Here is an 18950-nt window from a genome sequence, read left to right as displayed (position 1 = left end):
AATACAAATAGGTATTAAACATATGAAAGCTTTACTACTAACAAAAATACATAGTAAAACAAGATAGCATATTTTACCTATCAGACTATAAAGATTAGAAAAACTGATATATGCAGAGTTGGAAAAAGTACAGAGAAATGGGTTTGCTCACGCAGTGCTGAAGTGTAAGTGAGCACACTTCTTTGAGGGTAATCTGGCAATATTTATTTTAAAAATGTAGATGTGTAGCATTTCCTCTGATCCAGCAATTCTAATTCAAGCAATCCATTTTATGGAAATGCTCAAATGAATTCACAAAAATAGTTATAGTACAAGGATGTCCACAGCAATGCTTGAAAAAATAGAAGCAGAAATATCCATCAATAGGCGAATAAATTAATGATACAGCCTCACAGTAGACTACTATGCAGTAGTTAAAAAGAACAATCTCATTCTTATTAGTACATTGTCCATGAGATAAAAAGAAAAGAGCATTAAACATGATCCTACTGTTAATGAATGATATCACTGTACGTTTTGTGTATTATGTTTTAGTGAGTGTATATATGTTTTATACACAGAGTCAACAATCTGGAAGGATAATCATACACAGTTTATAGTTGGTACCTCTAATGCATGAAATTAGCAGGGAAAAAGAAATTTTATTTTTTATTTTATACTTTTCTGTATTATTTGCATTTGTTATAATGAGCACATGCTACTGTTATTTTTAAAAGAAACATACAATGTTTATTCAACAGTTAATCCTGGCCACTTGGGTCCAACAGAGCAACTTCGGCTGTAGAACTTACCTTCTCCAGAGACTCCTTCTCAGCTCGAAGGTCAGTCAGCTCCTCCTCCAGGGACGTCATCTTAAGTTCCAGCTGTCTCCGGCTTTGCTTTTCACTCTTGAATTTGGACTGTGCTTGCTCAGAGGTTTCTTGGAGCTCTGGGATATACGAGCAGAGAGACTCGGCTGTAGAAGCAGAGCTGCGGTGGGCTATACAGCATCCCAGCAGCTCCTTCAGAGCTGCACTCCCATCTCCCCATCCTACCACACAAGCGTCTTCCACTCACTTCCTTCAGCATCATTTCACTGACCAGCAATAGGTTTACCGAGCCATCAACTGACTCCTCCACCAACCCATATTTATCTCTGTAAACATGTGTCACCTCTACACATACCAAACGGAAAAGAAATGTTCCAAGCAGTCAGAGACCACCTTCGAACATCACTCCCACAATTCCATTTCAGTCACCGTCTCAACATACCACACAGATCTTTGTGTATTAGTATTGGTCCAGGCCCTTTCTCACTGCCTGGCGAAGATATTCTCAACTTTCTTGGTAGCTCAGACATTCTACCAGGAGTTTACTTTCAAAACGTCCCCTCTCAAATAAAGCAATTTGGTATATTTCTTAAAATATAACACATCAAAATTAATTTTGTTTGGAAAATTTTTGAGACCCTTAAGGTGCTCTTGCGGAAATTATCCTAGGGCACCACACAAACAGAAGAGGATATCTGTATGACATTCAAATCTAAGACTATCCCTCATGGGTACCCATGTGATGCTCTAAAATGGAAGGGATTTATCTTCAAGGTATCAGTTTACCAAGTGACATCTGTGTTTTTTAGCTTTCTTTTCACGCAAGTCAACTTGGCTTCTTCCCGACTTGGCTGCTGCTCCAGCTACACCCCGCCCACTGGTCCCATCTGTGCCTCCCACATTTGTTTCTATACACTGAGGCGGATGAATCAACATGCTGGTCTTCTTCACAAATCTTCACTCAAATCCCCATGTCTTGAGCAGCACCTCTGGCCAGGCACTGAACTTACACTAATTTGGAGGAAAGGACTTCACAAAGATGAGCAAGATGCCATCTTTGCCCTCCAGAGGCTTGCATTCACCAGGAAAAACAGACACATAAATAGCACTTATCAAAGGCTAACTCTGCTAATGGTCATCATAATGCATTCAGAGACAAGAAGGATTTTAAAGGAGATCAAATATTCTAGAAAAAACTGGGAAACTTTCTGAAAGAGGCATATTTTGGAGAGAAGTGAAGGTAAGTATTAGTGACGGTGAGCACACCAAGTCCAGAGAACAGGAGGAATAAAAAGCAAGACAGGAACTGCAGGATGTGCTGAAGCAGCAGCAGGCTGATTAATAAGCCCAGAGCCAGGAGGAACTGAGCAACGGAACAGGAAAAAGCCAAGCTGGAGAGGCCCTGAGTGCCGGGCTGAAGGGCTGCGATCCACCCTCTAGGAAAGAGGCAACCACCACAGGAAGCACCTCCTCCTGAAGTGTCGACTTCCACTGAGCCACGAGTTCCAGGAACACACGAACTCGTCCAGGCCTGTGAGGCCAGTTACAGTACCAAAGATACTGAAGGCGACACTCTCCCAAACAAAGCGGAACTGCGGCCACTGATCAACTCTAAATGCACAGTCAGTTCTGTTGTTGTCCCTTATGTCAATCATGTAGGTTTACACTGGTCCACCTTGATTTTTGGCTCAGTCCTTCACAAACTTCCTGAGCGTTATGCCAAACGGCCTGGGAGGAAGGAAACTGTTGAATTCCTTAAGTTTAAAAGGTCAAAGTTCCAGCCCCTCCACTATGGACATACCCGAGAGCTCTGCCTGCAGTTTGGCAAGCTGGCCCCGGAGGAGGTCTGTCTCCTTCAAGCTGTTGGTCAGCTGCAGCTGCAGCTCGGTTTCCCTCTTTTGGTGAGCAGTCATTTTCAGCTGCAGATGAGAGACCTGTGCGGTGGCTGCTGCTAACTCTTCTGTCACCTTGGCCTGAATAAGTAACAAAGCATGATGTCACTTTAAACATGGGTGTTCCTTGTCTCTAAGTGAAGACCTGACCTCACATACTCCATGCTGACTGAACTGGTAGGAAGCGAGCTCAGGCCACCTTCAATCTGTATTAAACCAAAATTACGCCTTCATAATCTGCAAAGTCTCTGACTCAGGAATTCCTTTGCAGAAATTTGTCCTTAGGAAATATTAAGCAAGATTACAAAAACCTGCTACAAGGATGTTCAATACAGCACTGTTTATAGTTGAAAAAGAATGAAAAAATGCTGAAAAATGGGCTTAAGCAAATTATGATACATCTATCCTATACGCAAATATTAGAATGGTGCTGTGAAGGAACAGTTAATGGCATGGGATACAGTCATAACCTACTGTTAAATGTTACCAACCTGATACATGAGAAATGGTATTCTTGCTGTTTTCTAACTTTTCTACGAACAATATGTATTTTTTTAATAAGAAAAGGATATTTTAAAATTTAAACTGAATGCCTCCACTGGCAACCAACTTCTGAGTCTATAATTTCTCCGTAGTAGTACTATAATGTAAAGATCAGACACGTGAGAGTAATTGCTTTGGAGATTCTTAGAAGAACACAGCAAATAAAGAAGGGAATCTTTCAACTTTTTTGACTGCTCAATGTATTTTAAATGATGCTCTGTACTAGCCGAACAGGAGCTGATGAAACCAAAATGACGACCCTGGAAAACCCTCTAATGATATTCTGTGTATTAAGAGTGATGATACAAATGATGATGACAAGAATGGTCAATAAACAGGAAGGGTAAACACATACCAAACACCACACTCGCTGCACCTGCACTGATGAGACGACAGGAAGGGCCGTGATGGGCTGCTCCACTGCCGACTAGTCTGATTTTTGGACAGCCACATATTTATGGGGTTGGCCTGTCTCTCCTGTGCTGTGACACTGCTACCACCCTACTCCTCCTACACTATTATACTTGACACACAGTGTTACAGTTGTCCACTTTCTTATGACACTGGTCCCTTCTTAGGGTATTGACTGTGCGCACCGCAGTTTTAAACTTATTTATTCCAAAGCCTTTGTAAGTTTTCTGGCTTTCATTCAAAATCTGATATTTTGGTTCTCCTAAAGGTGGGGAAATAAAACAAATTAAAACTGTATATAAAATAAAAAGAAATATGCTATGAATGAGTATCTGTGAGTACAGTGACAAAGACTCTCTCCGGGACCAACCTTCAGGCAGGCTCCTCTGAGCCCTTGACCTTCCATCCTGTCTTCGGCCTGACCAGGCCCAGTTTTAACACAAATCCTGCTAAGTCAGTTTAGAGAGAATCTCTCCCTTAGATATCTGATCACGTTCTTCATGCCCCACCTTTGACAGCTAAGGCCTGTCTTTAGCAAAAATCCTATTAGGTCAGGTTAGAAGAATCCCCCCCATCCATGATGTCTCCTCTTGGTAATTTTCCATCCACTGACCCCCTCACCCTGCTCCTTAGCTATAAATCCCCCACTTGCCCTTACTGTATTTGGAGTTGAGCCCAATCTTTCTCCCCTACTGCAACAGTCTTGAATAACGTCTTCCTTACTCTTTTAATAAGTATCAGAATTATTTTTCTTCAACAATATGCCACCTTTAGAGTGAGCTCTACGACACTTATTTTCGCTGTTCAGCAGCCTCAGGTTTTCACTGTTAAACACAGAGGACAATGGCAGCTAGAACTTCTAGAAAGAAGAGGGGTTTTCATCTACCCCAAGTGGAATAAGTTTTACTCACTGTCCTGCCCAAATGGCCTAATGGACACTGAACTAACACAATGCTCACAGAGCTCTGCATCTACTCGTGGCTCGAGAGTTCACTAATATCGAGCGAGGACCACTTGCACAAGGGCTTGCAGAGGCTAAGACCACTGGAGGGGATGAATCCCAGAGGTCAGGCAGTGGGATGATGGTCCCTCTCTCACCAAAGGACAAGCAGAGTGGAAAGTCACTCAAAAGCTCTTTTTATCTCAGGTCCTTATATAGAAAGGCCTATTAGAAGCGTGAAAAATAATACTCTCAACCAGACACGCATGTATGTGCATAGAGAAAACAGTGAAGGGATGAATAATACATTCACAATGGTGATCTTTGAGTGGGAGGATTACGGGCAAATTATATTTTATGCTTGGTTACCTGTATTTTCTAAATTTTCTAGAATGAACAGATACAACTTTTAGAATCAGAAAAAAGTATGTGTGAATACATATATGTGTGTGTATGATTCTAATTTTTTTAAAAAGTAAAGGTTGGCAACATCAAGTCAGAAAGGAAAATACCAAAAACATACACGATGGATGGGATGGCTCCCTGGTTCCCACCCTGGGTCAAATTCTGTTGTTGACATGGAGAGCTGGGGAAAGAAAGCAACAACAAGAACCACCAAGAATTCGGAAAAACAAGTGAAAAAAAGATTCAAGTTAAAAGCAGAAAAATGGTACCAAAGAGAGACCGTAAAGTGACAAAGGAAAAAGCTGACTGGAAGTGAGACCCTGGGCAAGTCTTCTACTCTTTCTGGGCCTCAGTTTGCCCTTTGTAAAATAGGAAGGTTAAACTAGATGACCTCTAATAGCTCTTCCAGTTTTACCATTAGCCCATGGTTTCATGTGGAAATATTAACTCTGTCAGAGAGAAAAACGATTAATTTCATTTGCCATATCATATATTCATCGAGCACTTAACCATAAGTTTATGAGTTGTGTTTGAAGGCAGGGAACTGCCTCCAGGGACGAAAGGACCTTAATTAGCACCCTTTATGAGGAGAGACCACAGGGAAGACTGTTAAGTAATTAAGAAGTGTATCAAAAGAAAAACAGGGGAGAGTCGAGGCTTGCAAAGTTTCACTGAAATAAAGGTGAGCAAGCGAAGCATGTGGTACTTGGCATCTGACTCATCAAGCACAGTCATACTCAGCCCAGGAGATGCTCTCCAACAGACATGCGTAAAGCATGGCGCCGGAACCTAGTGGGGGGCTGACAGATGTTAGCTGTTATTACTGTTGTAACCACTGCTGTTTTTGCTATTACAAACAAGAGCATCTACCAGGTTCAATGCACTGTGCCAGACGCTTTTGGAGTTTATCAATATGAAACATTTGGGTGGATTAATAAGCTAATTCAGGGGGTTGGCAAACTGACCCACAGGCCTGCAGCCTGTTTTTGTAAATAAAGTTTGAATGGAACACACCCCACTGATAGTCCACATGAGAATCACATGGTGAACTGACTAAAAACAAAGGCGCCTGGCTGCCACCTCCAGAGACTGTGGCAAAAGGAATCACTGACAAGAGTTGTGACTCCTCCCTGGCTGTGTATCAGAATCAAGGGGAGTTTTTCTAAGTTCAGATTCGGACCTTGGCTAAATACGTTGAATTAGAACCTCAAGGTGAGGTTTAAGAATATTTGTTTTTAATCAAGCTCCTCAAGTGATTGTGAGACAGCCAGACTGGTGTTTGGGAACCCAGTGATCTAGAATAAGCTATAGTAATCATTTTAGACTTGAACAGTAACAGCTAGATGAAACAACATATTTGGGTACCCCTGCTAGGCCTAAGGACTAAAAAAAAAAAGGGAAGAGAGAGAAAATAAAAGTAGAGGAAGGAGAAATAGCAGTAAAGAGTGCATTCAGTGTGGAGTGGTGAAATGACTCCATTACTATTTAATGATACCAATGTCACAGGCTGCCGATCTTGGCCTAGACATTAGAGGTCAGCCACAACAAACGGGATGGTGAAAAGTAGCAATGGGAAAGAATCAAGTTGAGGACTGGACAGAGCTGGGCAGGGCAAGGCATTGCTTATTTGAGGATAAAGGGTCAAAGATACTACTTGCCAGGATACTTGCCAGTTCTCTACTTGCGGAGAGAACGCAAAGAATATTAGCATGAGACAGAAGTAAGGAGTCCTCATCATTACCAGAACATGAGAAAGCAAGTAAACCCCACGAGTTACACAGTGCGTTCCACCCAACTCTTCACGTTTTCAAAAACAATTCAAATACAAAATATAAACTATTTCTCAAACCTCTGGGAAAACAGCAGATGAAAGGGTTGAGAAATGCCAGTTGAGAAGTGGTAGCCCAAACAGGGAATCCATTCCGGATAAACAGTGTCACCGGAGCAAAGACAGGAGGAACGGGCTTCAGAATCAGCTGATCCCAACCCAAGACCGACTAGAGTCTTCCTCACAGCGACTCCAGGAAGAGGTCAAATTTCCTGATTCTAAACTGACTGAAGTCAAACAGCAGTACTTTACTGTTTTTAAAAGACTGGCACCTGAGCCAACAACTATTGCCAATCTTCTTTTTTTGGTATTTTTTTTCTGCTTTTCCCCTCCAAATCTCCCCAGTACATAGTTGTATATTTCAGTTGTGGGTCCTTCTAGTTGTGGCATGTGGGATGCCAGCTCAGCATGGCCCGATAAGTGGTGCCATGTCTGCGCCCAGGATCTGAACCCGCGAATTCCTGGGCCACCGAAGTGGAGTGTGCTAACCTAACAACTCGGCCACAGGGCCAGCCCCAAACAGCAGTACTTTAAAAAGCTCTGGCAGACTGAGATGAAGGAACAAACTAAACAACCTCAAATTTCACTAAAAACACTTGTTATGTGCCATAACAGGAATTGTCTGACTAGTTTCTAAAAAGCCGTATAATTCTTACCTCAATTAAATTACTCAGATGAGTGATAGTTTTTGAGTCAACTCATTGCAAAGCGTATTATAAAACAGACTCTGGGTGGTAGATATATTGAAACCTGTCAGAAGATATCTAGTTCTCTTCCCAATGATGGCAAAAACTCTGCTGAAAGCAGACTGGTAAGTACGTACACAAGCCCACTCCTTAGCTCTACACACCCTCACGGGCTTTCTCTCCCCAGTTACTTTACCTTCTCCTGCTCAGCATGCAATACTCTTGCCTGTGTGTTTTCTGTGGCTGTTTGAAGTGAGTTGTTCCTCTTCTCCATCATCAGGTTACTCTGCTCAACATATCTGAAATAAATAGGGGAAAAGTCAACATTTATCAAGCACTGAATGTATACCAGGCACAACCCAATGCACACTCAGTCCTTACAACACTGGCTCCTATATCTTCATCAAAAACAATCTGAAAGCATTTGGTTTTCCTTACATCTGCAGCCATCAAATTTGGAGGCAGGAATCTGAACCAGAGGTGAAGTGATTTGCAGAATGAAGAGGAGAGGAATTTGAAGCATGTGTGGTATGGGCGGGGTGGGCGGGGGGAGAGGAGAGAGGAAACAGATTGGAGTGAGGCTTCAATGAAGAGGGGAGAAGAAAAGAAAGCCACCCCACACACAAACACAAACACCATGTGGGAGACAAGAGACATTGGAGAAGAGAAATACAGGAGAATGGAGTTTTTTTGTTTGTTTCTTTCTTTGTTTGCTGGGTAAGATTCACCCTATTATGCGACAACTAATATCCATCACCAATCTTCCCTTTTGGCTTGAGGAAGACTCACCCTGAGCTAACATCTGTTGCAAATCTTCCTCTATTTTGTATCTGGGCCACTGCCACAGCATGGCCACTGACTAGCAGTGTAGGTCCCTGCCTGGGAACTGAACCTGGGCTGCCAAAGCAAAGCACACCAAACTTAACCACTAGGCCACCAGGGCTTGCCAGAGAATGATTTTTTAAGTAAATGCTATCTGCTGTGCCATGTTCCCTTGACTCCCCCATAATCTTCAGAAGGAGTTATAAAAATTACAAAATGCTTGGGTTTTATATGGAAATCAGTGAAGTTCTGGTTGAGTTCTGGTTGATAAAATAGAGTCAGCCCACAAAGAAGAGAGAAGAGTTGACAGAGTATTTCTAAGAATTTTCCAAATATTATCACCACTTTTACACATGAGGAAACTAGGGCCAGCAGGAATAAAGAAAATGCCCAAAGCACGTAACAAATGAGGAGCAGAGCCGGGATTCCAACACAGGTCTGCCTTACATCGCAGCCTACTGAGTTCTTTCTACTGAAATAGCTCTCAGAAACATGCAATAATTCACGTGACAGGCAGGAAACAGAAACAGAAATACATATAAACTTCCCTAAATAAACATGTTTGTTTAACTGGGGCATTTACAAGTTAAACCGTTTTGTCCGTCTTAGCCAGTGCCCCGTACCTGTCATTACCTCTGATTTCGTTCAATCAGTTCACTAATCTTGTCATTCTGTTCTTCTATCCGACCGCTCTTTTCAAAGATCTCTTGCTTCAATCTTTCATTCTCCTATAAATTCAAAATATATGATGTATAACAAGTTTTTAAGAGAAAAGTGTCAGATAAAAGGGAATAAACTTGAACTGACAGGGGACACTGTTACATATTTTGAGACAAAAAACTAGAACTTATGTCCACAGAGACATAATACTTAAAACAACACATCAAATTATACCTGATGGATACAAATCACTATATCCAATAGATTAAACATAGAAATGGCTATAAAATGAATCAAAATTCTGAAAGAGCGTCAAAAAGAAATGTTTCCTTCCGACCAGACAGTGATAAATTACTTGGATCAAATTAAGCCATAATGGATTTTCCAGAATTTCCCAACTCAGCATAGCATTTATCACGTGCTCTCTGCTTTGGGAGTGGAGGTTTTAAAGAGTAGCACGTCTTGGGAGACTAAAGGGGCAAGGCCTGCAGGCTGAGTGCTCTGTTCTCGATCACTCTCACCTGAACAATTCGTTGGATGTTGCTCATAATCATGCTTGTTTCCATTGTAACCGACATGCTGGGAATGAGCAGGGAATTGCCAGCACTACGCTTCTGTAACTCATCAACCTGCAAGAGGGGTGCCAGAAAGACACTGTGAGAAATTTTTAAATGAAGAAATAGAATTTACCCAAAATCTGACCACTTTTCTGAGGTGACTACCCAGTTTCTGAGGCAATCTCTAACGTAACCTAGAGTTTTCTTCTGCTAACTGGATCCCAATATAATAACCAACTTCTAGGGAAATAACTAACTACTGTGAATACAGGAGACTCAGGAAGAGTTTACCAAAGCCCTGTTTGTACCCTCGATCACACCCCCACTTTCAACATAGCCCCAACCCTGACTCAGTCACCTTAGTCATGAGATGATCCATTTTATCAGCCACTTTGCTGACTGCCATTCGAATTTCAGTGTTATGTTGCCGGGCTTCAGTCATGAGAAATGAAGCCATGTCACCTGATCCTAAACAGACAGAAACCAAAAAGGAACTTACAAAACTGGAGCAGAGGATATTGTATGAGGCAGCCCTTTCAGCAGAGGAAAGAAAGAAATGAACATTTCCAAATAGTAGGAAATGCTGTAGGTGATTCACACTGTCAGGAGACATAGAGAAGACAGAGACACGAGAGCTCCAAAGTTAATACCTAAGCCATGCACCTGCAAAGTGCAGGAGGGATACAATCTGGTCTAAGGGGACAAGATACCCACTTTGGTCTGCCATAGCACAGATTGCTTCTCCATTCATCCAGCTGAATGCCAGACATTGTACCAGCTACCAGCGATAGAGAAATGAATAAAATATGGTTCCTGCCCTTGGCAAGCTCACAGTCTGGTGGGGAGACTCACAGGTAAACAGATCATTACAACAGAGTGTTTTAAGTGCAAAAAATGGACCATGTACAAGGTACAAAAGGAGCACACAGAAAAGCCAGATTAACTCTTTGGTGACCCATATACACATTTAAGTCTCTGGGAGGAAAGGAGGAAGGGATGGTAACAATCAGGGAAGGCTTCGCAGTGGAGATGGCAGATTTGATGGTTTCCCAGATAGAGGAGGGGCAGGGCTTCCAGACAAAGGCTGCACCCAGGAAACCCTTACCACTCCAGGACCATAAATTATGTTGTAGGATATATGCGCTTCCTCCTACCACTGTCCTAATACCAAAGGTGGTTACTGTGGCGAAGACAAGCTGCAGAACAAGAAGGCAGGCTACCATCCCAGCTGTTTACATTTCATTTTATCCTTTAACACACGACAACCTCACTTGTCCACGCATATAAGATATCTGAAAAGTTACCCAAGTAACTGTTCACAACAGTTCCCTGTGGTCAGGGAGTTTTCATGATGGGGGACAGTAATTTTTTACTCTATACCCTTTTGTGTTGTTTGACTTTTTTATAAAAGTATATTATTTTCATAATGTAAAAATTTTAACAAAGTAGCTTTCTTCTGAGATACTGAATACCCACAAACAGCTATCATGCTTTCTCCCAATTTCCTACAATGTTTTACTCTTTTACTATTTTCTGTAAACTCTACAGAGCCACGTGGACAGAGGAATTAAAAAGGGCTGGTGGGAGAAAATGCAAGAAACAAAACACAGACAGTGGGCATGAGGGGTTTTTTAGTATGATGAAAATGTCCTAAAATTGGATTGTGGTGACGGTTGCACAACTTTGTAACTTTACTAAAAAAAAATCACTGAATGGTACACTTAAAACCAGTGAACTGTATGGTATGTAAATTACACTTCACAAATCTCTGTAGGGCAGAGATTTATTGGAGTAAAAATGAAAAAAGGATGAGAGGAAGGAAGGTACAGGAAGAGCAGAAGACGAGAAACCAAACCCCCTACCTTGAAAATGGGGAGCCTGAGAGAGTGGCGCTGGGTACAAGGGCCGAACGGGCTGCAGCTGGGAGGTGACGGCTGATGCCTGGGGATAGGCGTAGGCCTGCATACCTGCATAGGGCTGAGAAAATGCCAAGGGACAGCCAGTTTATAAAACATTTATACCTCTCTTTTTTGCTTAATTTGTCTTTGATGGAATAAAATGGATAAGCTGGAAGGAGACTCAAATTTATTGAAGCTGGAGATGGATGAGCGCAGGGTTTGGTACTGGATAATAATTGCAGCAGGAAAGCTACCTATGTGATCCAGTAGTACCCAGTCACTGAAGCCCTACCCAGAAAGTAAGGGGAGGGGGTCTCAGGCCACTCTCCGATCCTCTGGTGATATGATTTAATTAAGCAGGAATTCAGCCATCGGGCCTATTGATGGTCTAAGAAATTTTAAAACTAAGCAAACTCTGCTTAATTTCCATTCAGGTAAAAGGAGAGGAGTTCACTGAGATTCCAAATTAAATCCACCAGTTTTCAAAGGCTGCCTCTCCCCTGCTAGATCCTGATGCTTTCCTGTGTGGCCAAGAGCTCTCAGTTTCCTCTGAGCTTTGGTCACCCCAACTATAAAATGAAAATAAGAATACCACTTCTTAGGGTTGTTGTACGGACTAAAGGAAGTGATATATAGGTAAAGTTTCTAACAGCTCGTAAGCGCCTGGCAGATAGTAAATGCTCTATAAACAGCAGCTATCATTTTAATGATGATGGTTATTCTTCCTTGAATTAAGGAAATCCAGTTCACTTCCAAGGACAGACATAACAACCCATCCATTATTTAAAAAGAAAGGAAAAAAAAAAATCTTAGGGGCCGGCCCCATGGCCGAGTGGTTAAGTTGGCACACTCCGCTTCGGCAGCCCAGGGTTTTGCCAGTTCAGATCCTGGGCACAGACATGGCACTGCTCATCAGACCATGCTGAGGCAGCATCCCACATAGCAAAACCAGAAGGACCAACAACTACAATATACAACTATGTACTGGGGGTTTTGAGCAGAAGAAGGAGAAGAAAAAAAAAAGAAGATTGGCGACAGAAGTTAGCTCAAGTGCCAATCTAAAAAAGAAAATCTTAGGCGGCCAGCCTGGTGGCACAGCGGTTAAGTTCATATGTTCCGCTTCGGTGGCCTGGGGTTCACCAGTTTGGATCCCGGGCACAGAACTACACACCACTTATCAAGCCATGCTGTGGCAGGTGTCCCACAGATAAAATAGAGAAAGATGGGCACAGATGTTAGCTCAGGGTCGAGCTTCCTCAGCAAAAAGAGGAGGATTGGTGGCAGATGTTAGCTCAGGGCTAATCTTCCTCAAAAAAAAAAAAAAATCTTAGTCTATACAGATACTAATTCTCCACTAGGGAGTGGGGAGAGGGTAAGGTGAAACTTTTCTCGATTCTGATACACCCTGTCCTAGTGGGGCATAGCCTGCCCACCAATGCTTCCACTCCTCCATTACGAATTACCACGGAAGCAAGGGCCTGTTACCACTGGGAGTACGTCTTATCCGTCAAATGTGTCAGGACAGAAGAAAAGGTTCACTATCCTGGCAACAGTCAGCAGAGAGACACAGGCTGCTGCCACTGTCTTCTGTGAAACCAGGAAAAACCTACTTTAAGAAATCACTTTTGGAGGATAACTAGATTGCAGAATTCAGCTGTGTGTTCCATAGTCTCCACTTTCAACTCATAACCATTCTGCTGAGTTATTTGATAGAAAAGAACACCAGAGACTTGAATACATACCCTTCAACCAGACATGTGTGAAAAGGAGAGGAACAAATGTTGGTTGGGCCTCTACTACGGGCCAGGCCTTGAACCAGGTGCTCTGCTCGTTCTCTCATTTAATCTTTACAACAACCTGTAAGGAAGGTAATCCTGTGCCTGGTTTAGAGATGAGCAAGTGGTGGTTCCAGAAGAGGAAAAATCATAAACTCTAACTGTGGGGAACTGCCACTGTACGAACGGGGCAGGGAGAAGAAAAGAGACTGACTAGTACCGTGATAAATTAAAACTTTTAATTGATACGGCTTTAAAATGTTATTACCTGAAAGGACTGGGCATTTCCAGATACAGCTGAGTGGGAATCGAGAGGTGCAACTTGCATTAAGGCAGCAGAGGGTGCTTGGAGCCCAGAAACAGATGGCTGAGGTGCTAAGAGAAAGCAAGAAGTTTTCACTGTCATCCACCCCTTGCTTCTTGGTACAAGTCCAGACCAGCACCTTACACACCATCACGCTTCAGACTTGACCACTTTTCTCACCTAGTCCCCTAAAACCAACTCTACTGGAGTCTCAGCAATGGGCTAGTAGAAGGATATTGGGTGTTCTCAGGTCCATGTAACTCAGGCCTATGATCCCATTAGCTGGCAGGAAGTGTAGAATGACATACAGGGAGATGTCTTATCAGCTGAATGCAGATTTCCAAAACTGATGATGCAACAGCAGGAGACACAGCAAGCAGACCAAACACACCTCCAGGTCTGAAAATGCCCTACCCAGGGACAAACTGACAAGTTTTACGCTCTAGCCCAGTTCTTAGCACTGAAACAATGCAGCCTAACAATCTAAGGACAGTGATGACAACTTTGGTGCTGACCCATTCAAGGCCACAGAACCCCCTTACCTTGTGAGGTCATCGGTGGTAGCACTGGATGGGCTGGCTGAAGAGAGGGCTGGATAGATGGAGGTGCCATGGGCTGCCCGGCTCCTCGCAGAGCATTCACATCCTGAAACAGGCACAAGCATGCTGCTTGCTACGTATATGGGCCCCTAACTGAAGACCCAGGCTGACTATTCACCCACAACCTGCTTACAGCCAGTGTTTTTAGGCAAAGAAGAGAAAGGAAAGGTGAGAGTTTAGGGCACGGGTTATGGGGAGAAAGCAGTCTGTCATGTACTAGAGGAGAGCCCTTCTCCCCGTAAATTATATCAAATAATTAAATATCGTTAATTTCCTCAATCACTCTAAGTAGCTGATGCTTATTGTCTGAAGCAGTTAAAGTGACTGTTCTCCAGAATGTATCACTTTCCAAATCAGCAGCTACCATAAGACTGACCTAGTCTGTTCCCACAGAAGAGGGGTCTCTTGCAAGGAAACCCAGGGAATAAGGCAGCCTCTGCTCTTTGGCTATATAATCTCCACAGACCTCAAGGTACTCACTGAAAATCAGATAGAGTAGGATTCACTGCACCTCGTTACCATGCTGTTTTGGGATAATATAGTTTTAGAGTTTCCCCCCATTCATTCTTTTCATAAAATCAAAGCAATGTTGGTCCCTACTGCAATTCTAAACAAAGTTATCCCACAAACATCTTCCTGATCCACACAAGGAAAAGAAAAACTTGAGACGTAATATATAGTGACTGCGATCTGCTATGCTGCACTTTAAGGGTGGAAATCTCTCTCTGATCTTCTTTTTTCTGGGGGTGAGGAAGATTGGCCCTGAGTCAACATCCATTGCCAATCTTCCTCTTTTTGCCTGAGGCAGATTGTTGCTGAGCCAACATCTGTGCCAATCTCCCTCCATTTTGTATGTGGGACACCACCATAGCATGGCTTGATGAGCCATGTGTAGGTCCACACCCAGGATCCAAACCCATGAACCCTGGGCCACCAAAGCAGAGCATGCAAAACCAACCACGATGCCAACAGACCAGCCCCTCTCTGAACTTTTACTTTAGAATTCCTCCTTGTCTCCCAATATTCTCAGAAATGTATTGTGCATTTCTGGAAAAGCATCTCAGTTTTATATCACCACAGCTCTAATTCAACCTGTATTTCTAACAATAGAGTGAAAGCAATTCTGCTAAATCAATGCAACAGAACACTGGGTTACCTTTAAAGGTAATAAAGCTTTGCTTTATGTACACTATTTATATTATTGATATTAACATAAGTGTTCACAATATAACATTAAGTTAAAAAATCAAGCTACAAAGCAATATATAAAAAACAATGCCCCAGGCTGGTCCACTGGCATAGTGGTTAAGTTCGTGCTCTCCCCTTCAGTGGCCCAGGGTTTGTAGGTTCGGATCCCTGGGCAAGGACCTAGCATCACTTACCAAGCCACACTGTGGCAGCACCCCACATAAAATAGAGGAAGATTGGCATAGATGCTAGCTTAGCAACAATCTTCCTTAAACAAAAAGAGGAAGATTGGCAACAGATCTTAGCTCAGGGCCAATCTTTCTCACCAAAAAAATAATGCCCTTTTTGTTAAATATGTCTTCTTACTTTATAATTTAAATATTCTACAATGAATAAGTAGCACTAAAATTTTTAATAAGAATATTATCTTATCCAAATTTCATTTCCAGAAACCAGATAAAAGCCAATCTTACAACAACAGGTCCCAGAAAGCCTATCCTCCTTTAAAATGTTAAATCTACTTAGAGCTCTTCCGGGAAGAAATAAAACGAAATTGTGAAAAATAAAGCCTATTTTGGAAAATTTTTTCTCAAGAGCATCACTTTTGCTTTGTCGTACACCAAAGTCAAAGAATCCTAAAAATCAGTCTCTGTTATGTGTTCCAATTCAATTGAGAAAGGATGATTTTATTCAGTAAGGAGCTAACTACTGGGAAAAGAACTAAGAACTAAGTTACTTCAGATCATACACCAAATTCCAGATGGATTAAAATTTTAAATATAAAAATGAAATAATAATAAATATTTTATAAATCACGTGACATTTATAATATATGAAAGTGGGAAGGCTTTCTAAGCATAATGTCAAAAGCAAAAAACAAAGGGAAAAAACTGATAGATTTGATTGCAATAAAATTCTTGAACTTCCAAAAAAACCACATCGCACACAAAGCCAAAAGACACAACAGTGTGATCTTTAGTAACACGTAACTTCAGTGGAAAGACCAACATTTTCCAAGAGAGTCTAAACATTCAATCATTAAGTAAGAAACCGAGCATCTTTTATGGGTTGGGCATCATGCTGCCTAAAGAGCGACTTTTACTGACAGTGGAGATCCCAGTAGAAAGCGAAAATAACTACTTAAAATGGACCACTTCTGGTGGTAGACGTACAGAACTGCTTCCATTTCTCAGTGGAAGTACTAATCACAGTAGAAACATATGTACCAATATCAACCTGTATCATTTTGAATATAAGCTCTCTAAATAATGATTCTGGGTGAGATGCAGAAAAAGCAGTAATTTCAACCAAAAGAACAGAAGATAGGAACATCTGCACTATTCATTCTAATACAGCCAGGGGACATACTTCAATTTCTGAATCATTGGAATCCAGCTGTGGTGGAAGGATGGGGAGCATGGGCTGGCCCATTTTAGCCATCCGAGAGATCAACTTGGCCTTGACTGTATCAGGATTCTAAAAAGAGAGGAAAGTCACAAAAATCACTGTAATCAAGGTTCATTCTCTTCAGTCCACTCTGTCTTTGGCTCTTGTATAAAATCCTTCAACAAGTCCCCCTGCCATAAATATTTCTAATCATTTCTTCTAGAAAATGAAAATTAAAGATTTCTTGCCTAGAAGCATACATGGGTCACAATTAATAATAGCAGTAAAAAGAATTTCCCATATGTTGGAAGGGACAATGTAGTTTCACACATATTACTTCATTTCAATCAAGTCTCCCCACCAGGCATACTTACTCTCATTTTACAGATGAAAAACTAAAGTATAGATTAAGGGAGGGAGGCATTTCAGATGATAGTACTCTCTCAAAAGCCTGAGGGCAATTCAGCAGAGAGAGATTGAGAAGAGATTTGGGGAGAGAAGGAAAGAGGAGCTCTTTGTTCCAAATTTAGGTTCATTTAATTCTGACTTGGCATTGACTACACACCCGCCCCTGTGCTAGAAGCCTCTGTACCCATTTACTGGTCCAAAGTGCAGCCTTGAGTACATTCCCCTGAGGGTGCACAAGATGATCTATTGGGTGTAAAAAGAAATGATCATAATCTCTATTTTTAAATTATCTTGAAGTTACAGTAAACATAAGACATTAAGCTTGTTTACAGGGATGAAGAGTACGTTATATAATTTGTAAATAGACATACACTGGAAGGATGTGCTCATTTTTTCTTAACACAATCAAAAAAGCTGGGTCCATCAAGAGAGGACTAGTTATATAAACCATATCCACACAATGGAATATTGTGATCTAGAGATAAAAAAAGAATGAGGAAGTTTTCTATACACTAACATGGAAAGCTATTGTCACATATATTCTAAAATTACGAGCAAGGTAGGTAACACACATAGTGCGCTTTTTTGTGTGACAAGGGAGAAAAATAAAATATACATTCCTATTTGTTTGCATCTACATAGAGAAAGTGAGAGAATATATAAGAAACTAATAAAAGCAGTTACCTAAGTAGGGGGGAAGATGGGAGGGGGTACATGAGGGTAGGGGTGGGAGTGAGTCTTCTCAAAAAGTGCATCTTGTTATTTTGTTTTGATAACTGTACCATATGCATATAATTACTTGTTCAAAACAAAAAATGAAAACTTAAATGTAAAAAGAAACAAAAGATGGTTAATTTTGTTATCTGAATTTTGCCTCAATTAAAAAAACAAAACTGTGAAAAAACAAAAGAAATAAAAAAAGGTTAGAGATCACTAGTCTACCAGAAGTTACTGCAGCTTAGAAACAGGTGACAAAAATAACTGTGTCCAGAGAGTACAACAAAACTAATGCTGAACGATTTTTGTGGTTGTTCAAAGATATGAGATTGTAAGTGTTTTTCAATTTTCTTCTTTCTTGGTTGAACCTTCTGGCTTTAGGAGGTCACTTTTTATATATATTTGATCAATTATTTGCTTTGATTTGTCAAATTCCTGATTTGGGCTGAAGACAAACAAGTCAACTAGGATTGGAGAGAAATTAACCATCGATTTTACTCCAATTATCCCGCTTCCCAGTGTGGCAGGTGAAGGCCACAGAGCTTCAGAACTTCAAGTGCTTCAGCTATCACCTCGTCTGCAGGTAGCAAACTCATGCCTTCACAGTCCAGGCAGGGCAGACACAAACCACAGTGGACGTCCTCCTAAAGGCATTCAGATCCACATTTTACTACGACAGTATGCTAGTCTTTTCATCTTTACACCTGGGCAAACACAGAGGCCCAGTGATCTGCTCAAAGCCAACTAGCTGGTGAATTAGTACAGAATTCCTCTGAGAGAATGAAAGGATGAAGATATGTAGTGTGAGCGGTAATGAGGATAATAACAAGAGCCAATGTTAATTGAGCTCTTACAATATGCCCGACACAATACTGAAAACTCCACAGGCATTATTTCACTTAAACCTCATAAAAATCTCGAGAATGACTGAAGACATGCTATATGTGGACTCTGAGCTCAGTGCTTTGGAACCAAATCACAAGAACCCCATAAAGGGGCTGTGAGAATCATTCCATTTTGAAAATGAAGACGCTGAGGACCAGAGAAGTTAGAGAATTTTCTCAAGGCCACACGCTTGTAAGAATAAAGATTTGGAGCCAGGTCTGTCTCTGCAGAAGCCCA

At 41.5% G+C, this 18950-nt stretch overlaps 1 protein-coding gene across 2 annotated transcripts in view; it reads right to left on the bottom strand.

The window, feature by feature from the left end:
- FKBP15 (FKBP prolyl isomerase family member 15) overlaps positions 1-18950 on the bottom strand; it is a 53201-nt gene that overhangs the window by 8875 nt on the left and 25376 nt on the right. For both annotated transcript variants that reach the window (XM_014827983.3, XM_070518959.1), the window contains exons 12-21: positions 16686-16793; positions 14073-14175; positions 13495-13601; positions 11416-11530; positions 9912-10021; positions 9518-9625; positions 8970-9064; positions 7711-7813; positions 2611-2782; positions 792-928 (exon numbers count right to left, since the gene is read on the bottom strand). In XM_014827983.3, the coding sequence (XP_014683469.2) occupies positions 792-928; positions 2611-2782; positions 7711-7813; positions 8970-9064; positions 9518-9625; positions 9912-10021; positions 11416-11530; positions 13495-13601; positions 14073-14175; positions 16686-16793 (1158 nt within the window). The remainder of the gene's footprint in view (positions 1-791; positions 929-2610; positions 2783-7710; positions 7814-8969; positions 9065-9517; positions 9626-9911; positions 10022-11415; positions 11531-13494; positions 13602-14072; positions 14176-16685; positions 16794-18950) is intronic.

The sequence above is a fragment of the Equus asinus genome, chromosome 10 (genome assembly GCF_041296235.1).
Source record: "Equus asinus isolate D_3611 breed Donkey chromosome 10, EquAss-T2T_v2, whole genome shotgun sequence".
Taxonomy (NCBI): Eukaryota; Metazoa; Chordata; class Mammalia; order Perissodactyla; family Equidae; genus Equus; species Equus asinus.
Note: the sequence above shows the minus strand (reverse complement) of the source record. Positions and strands in the feature narration are given on the sequence as shown.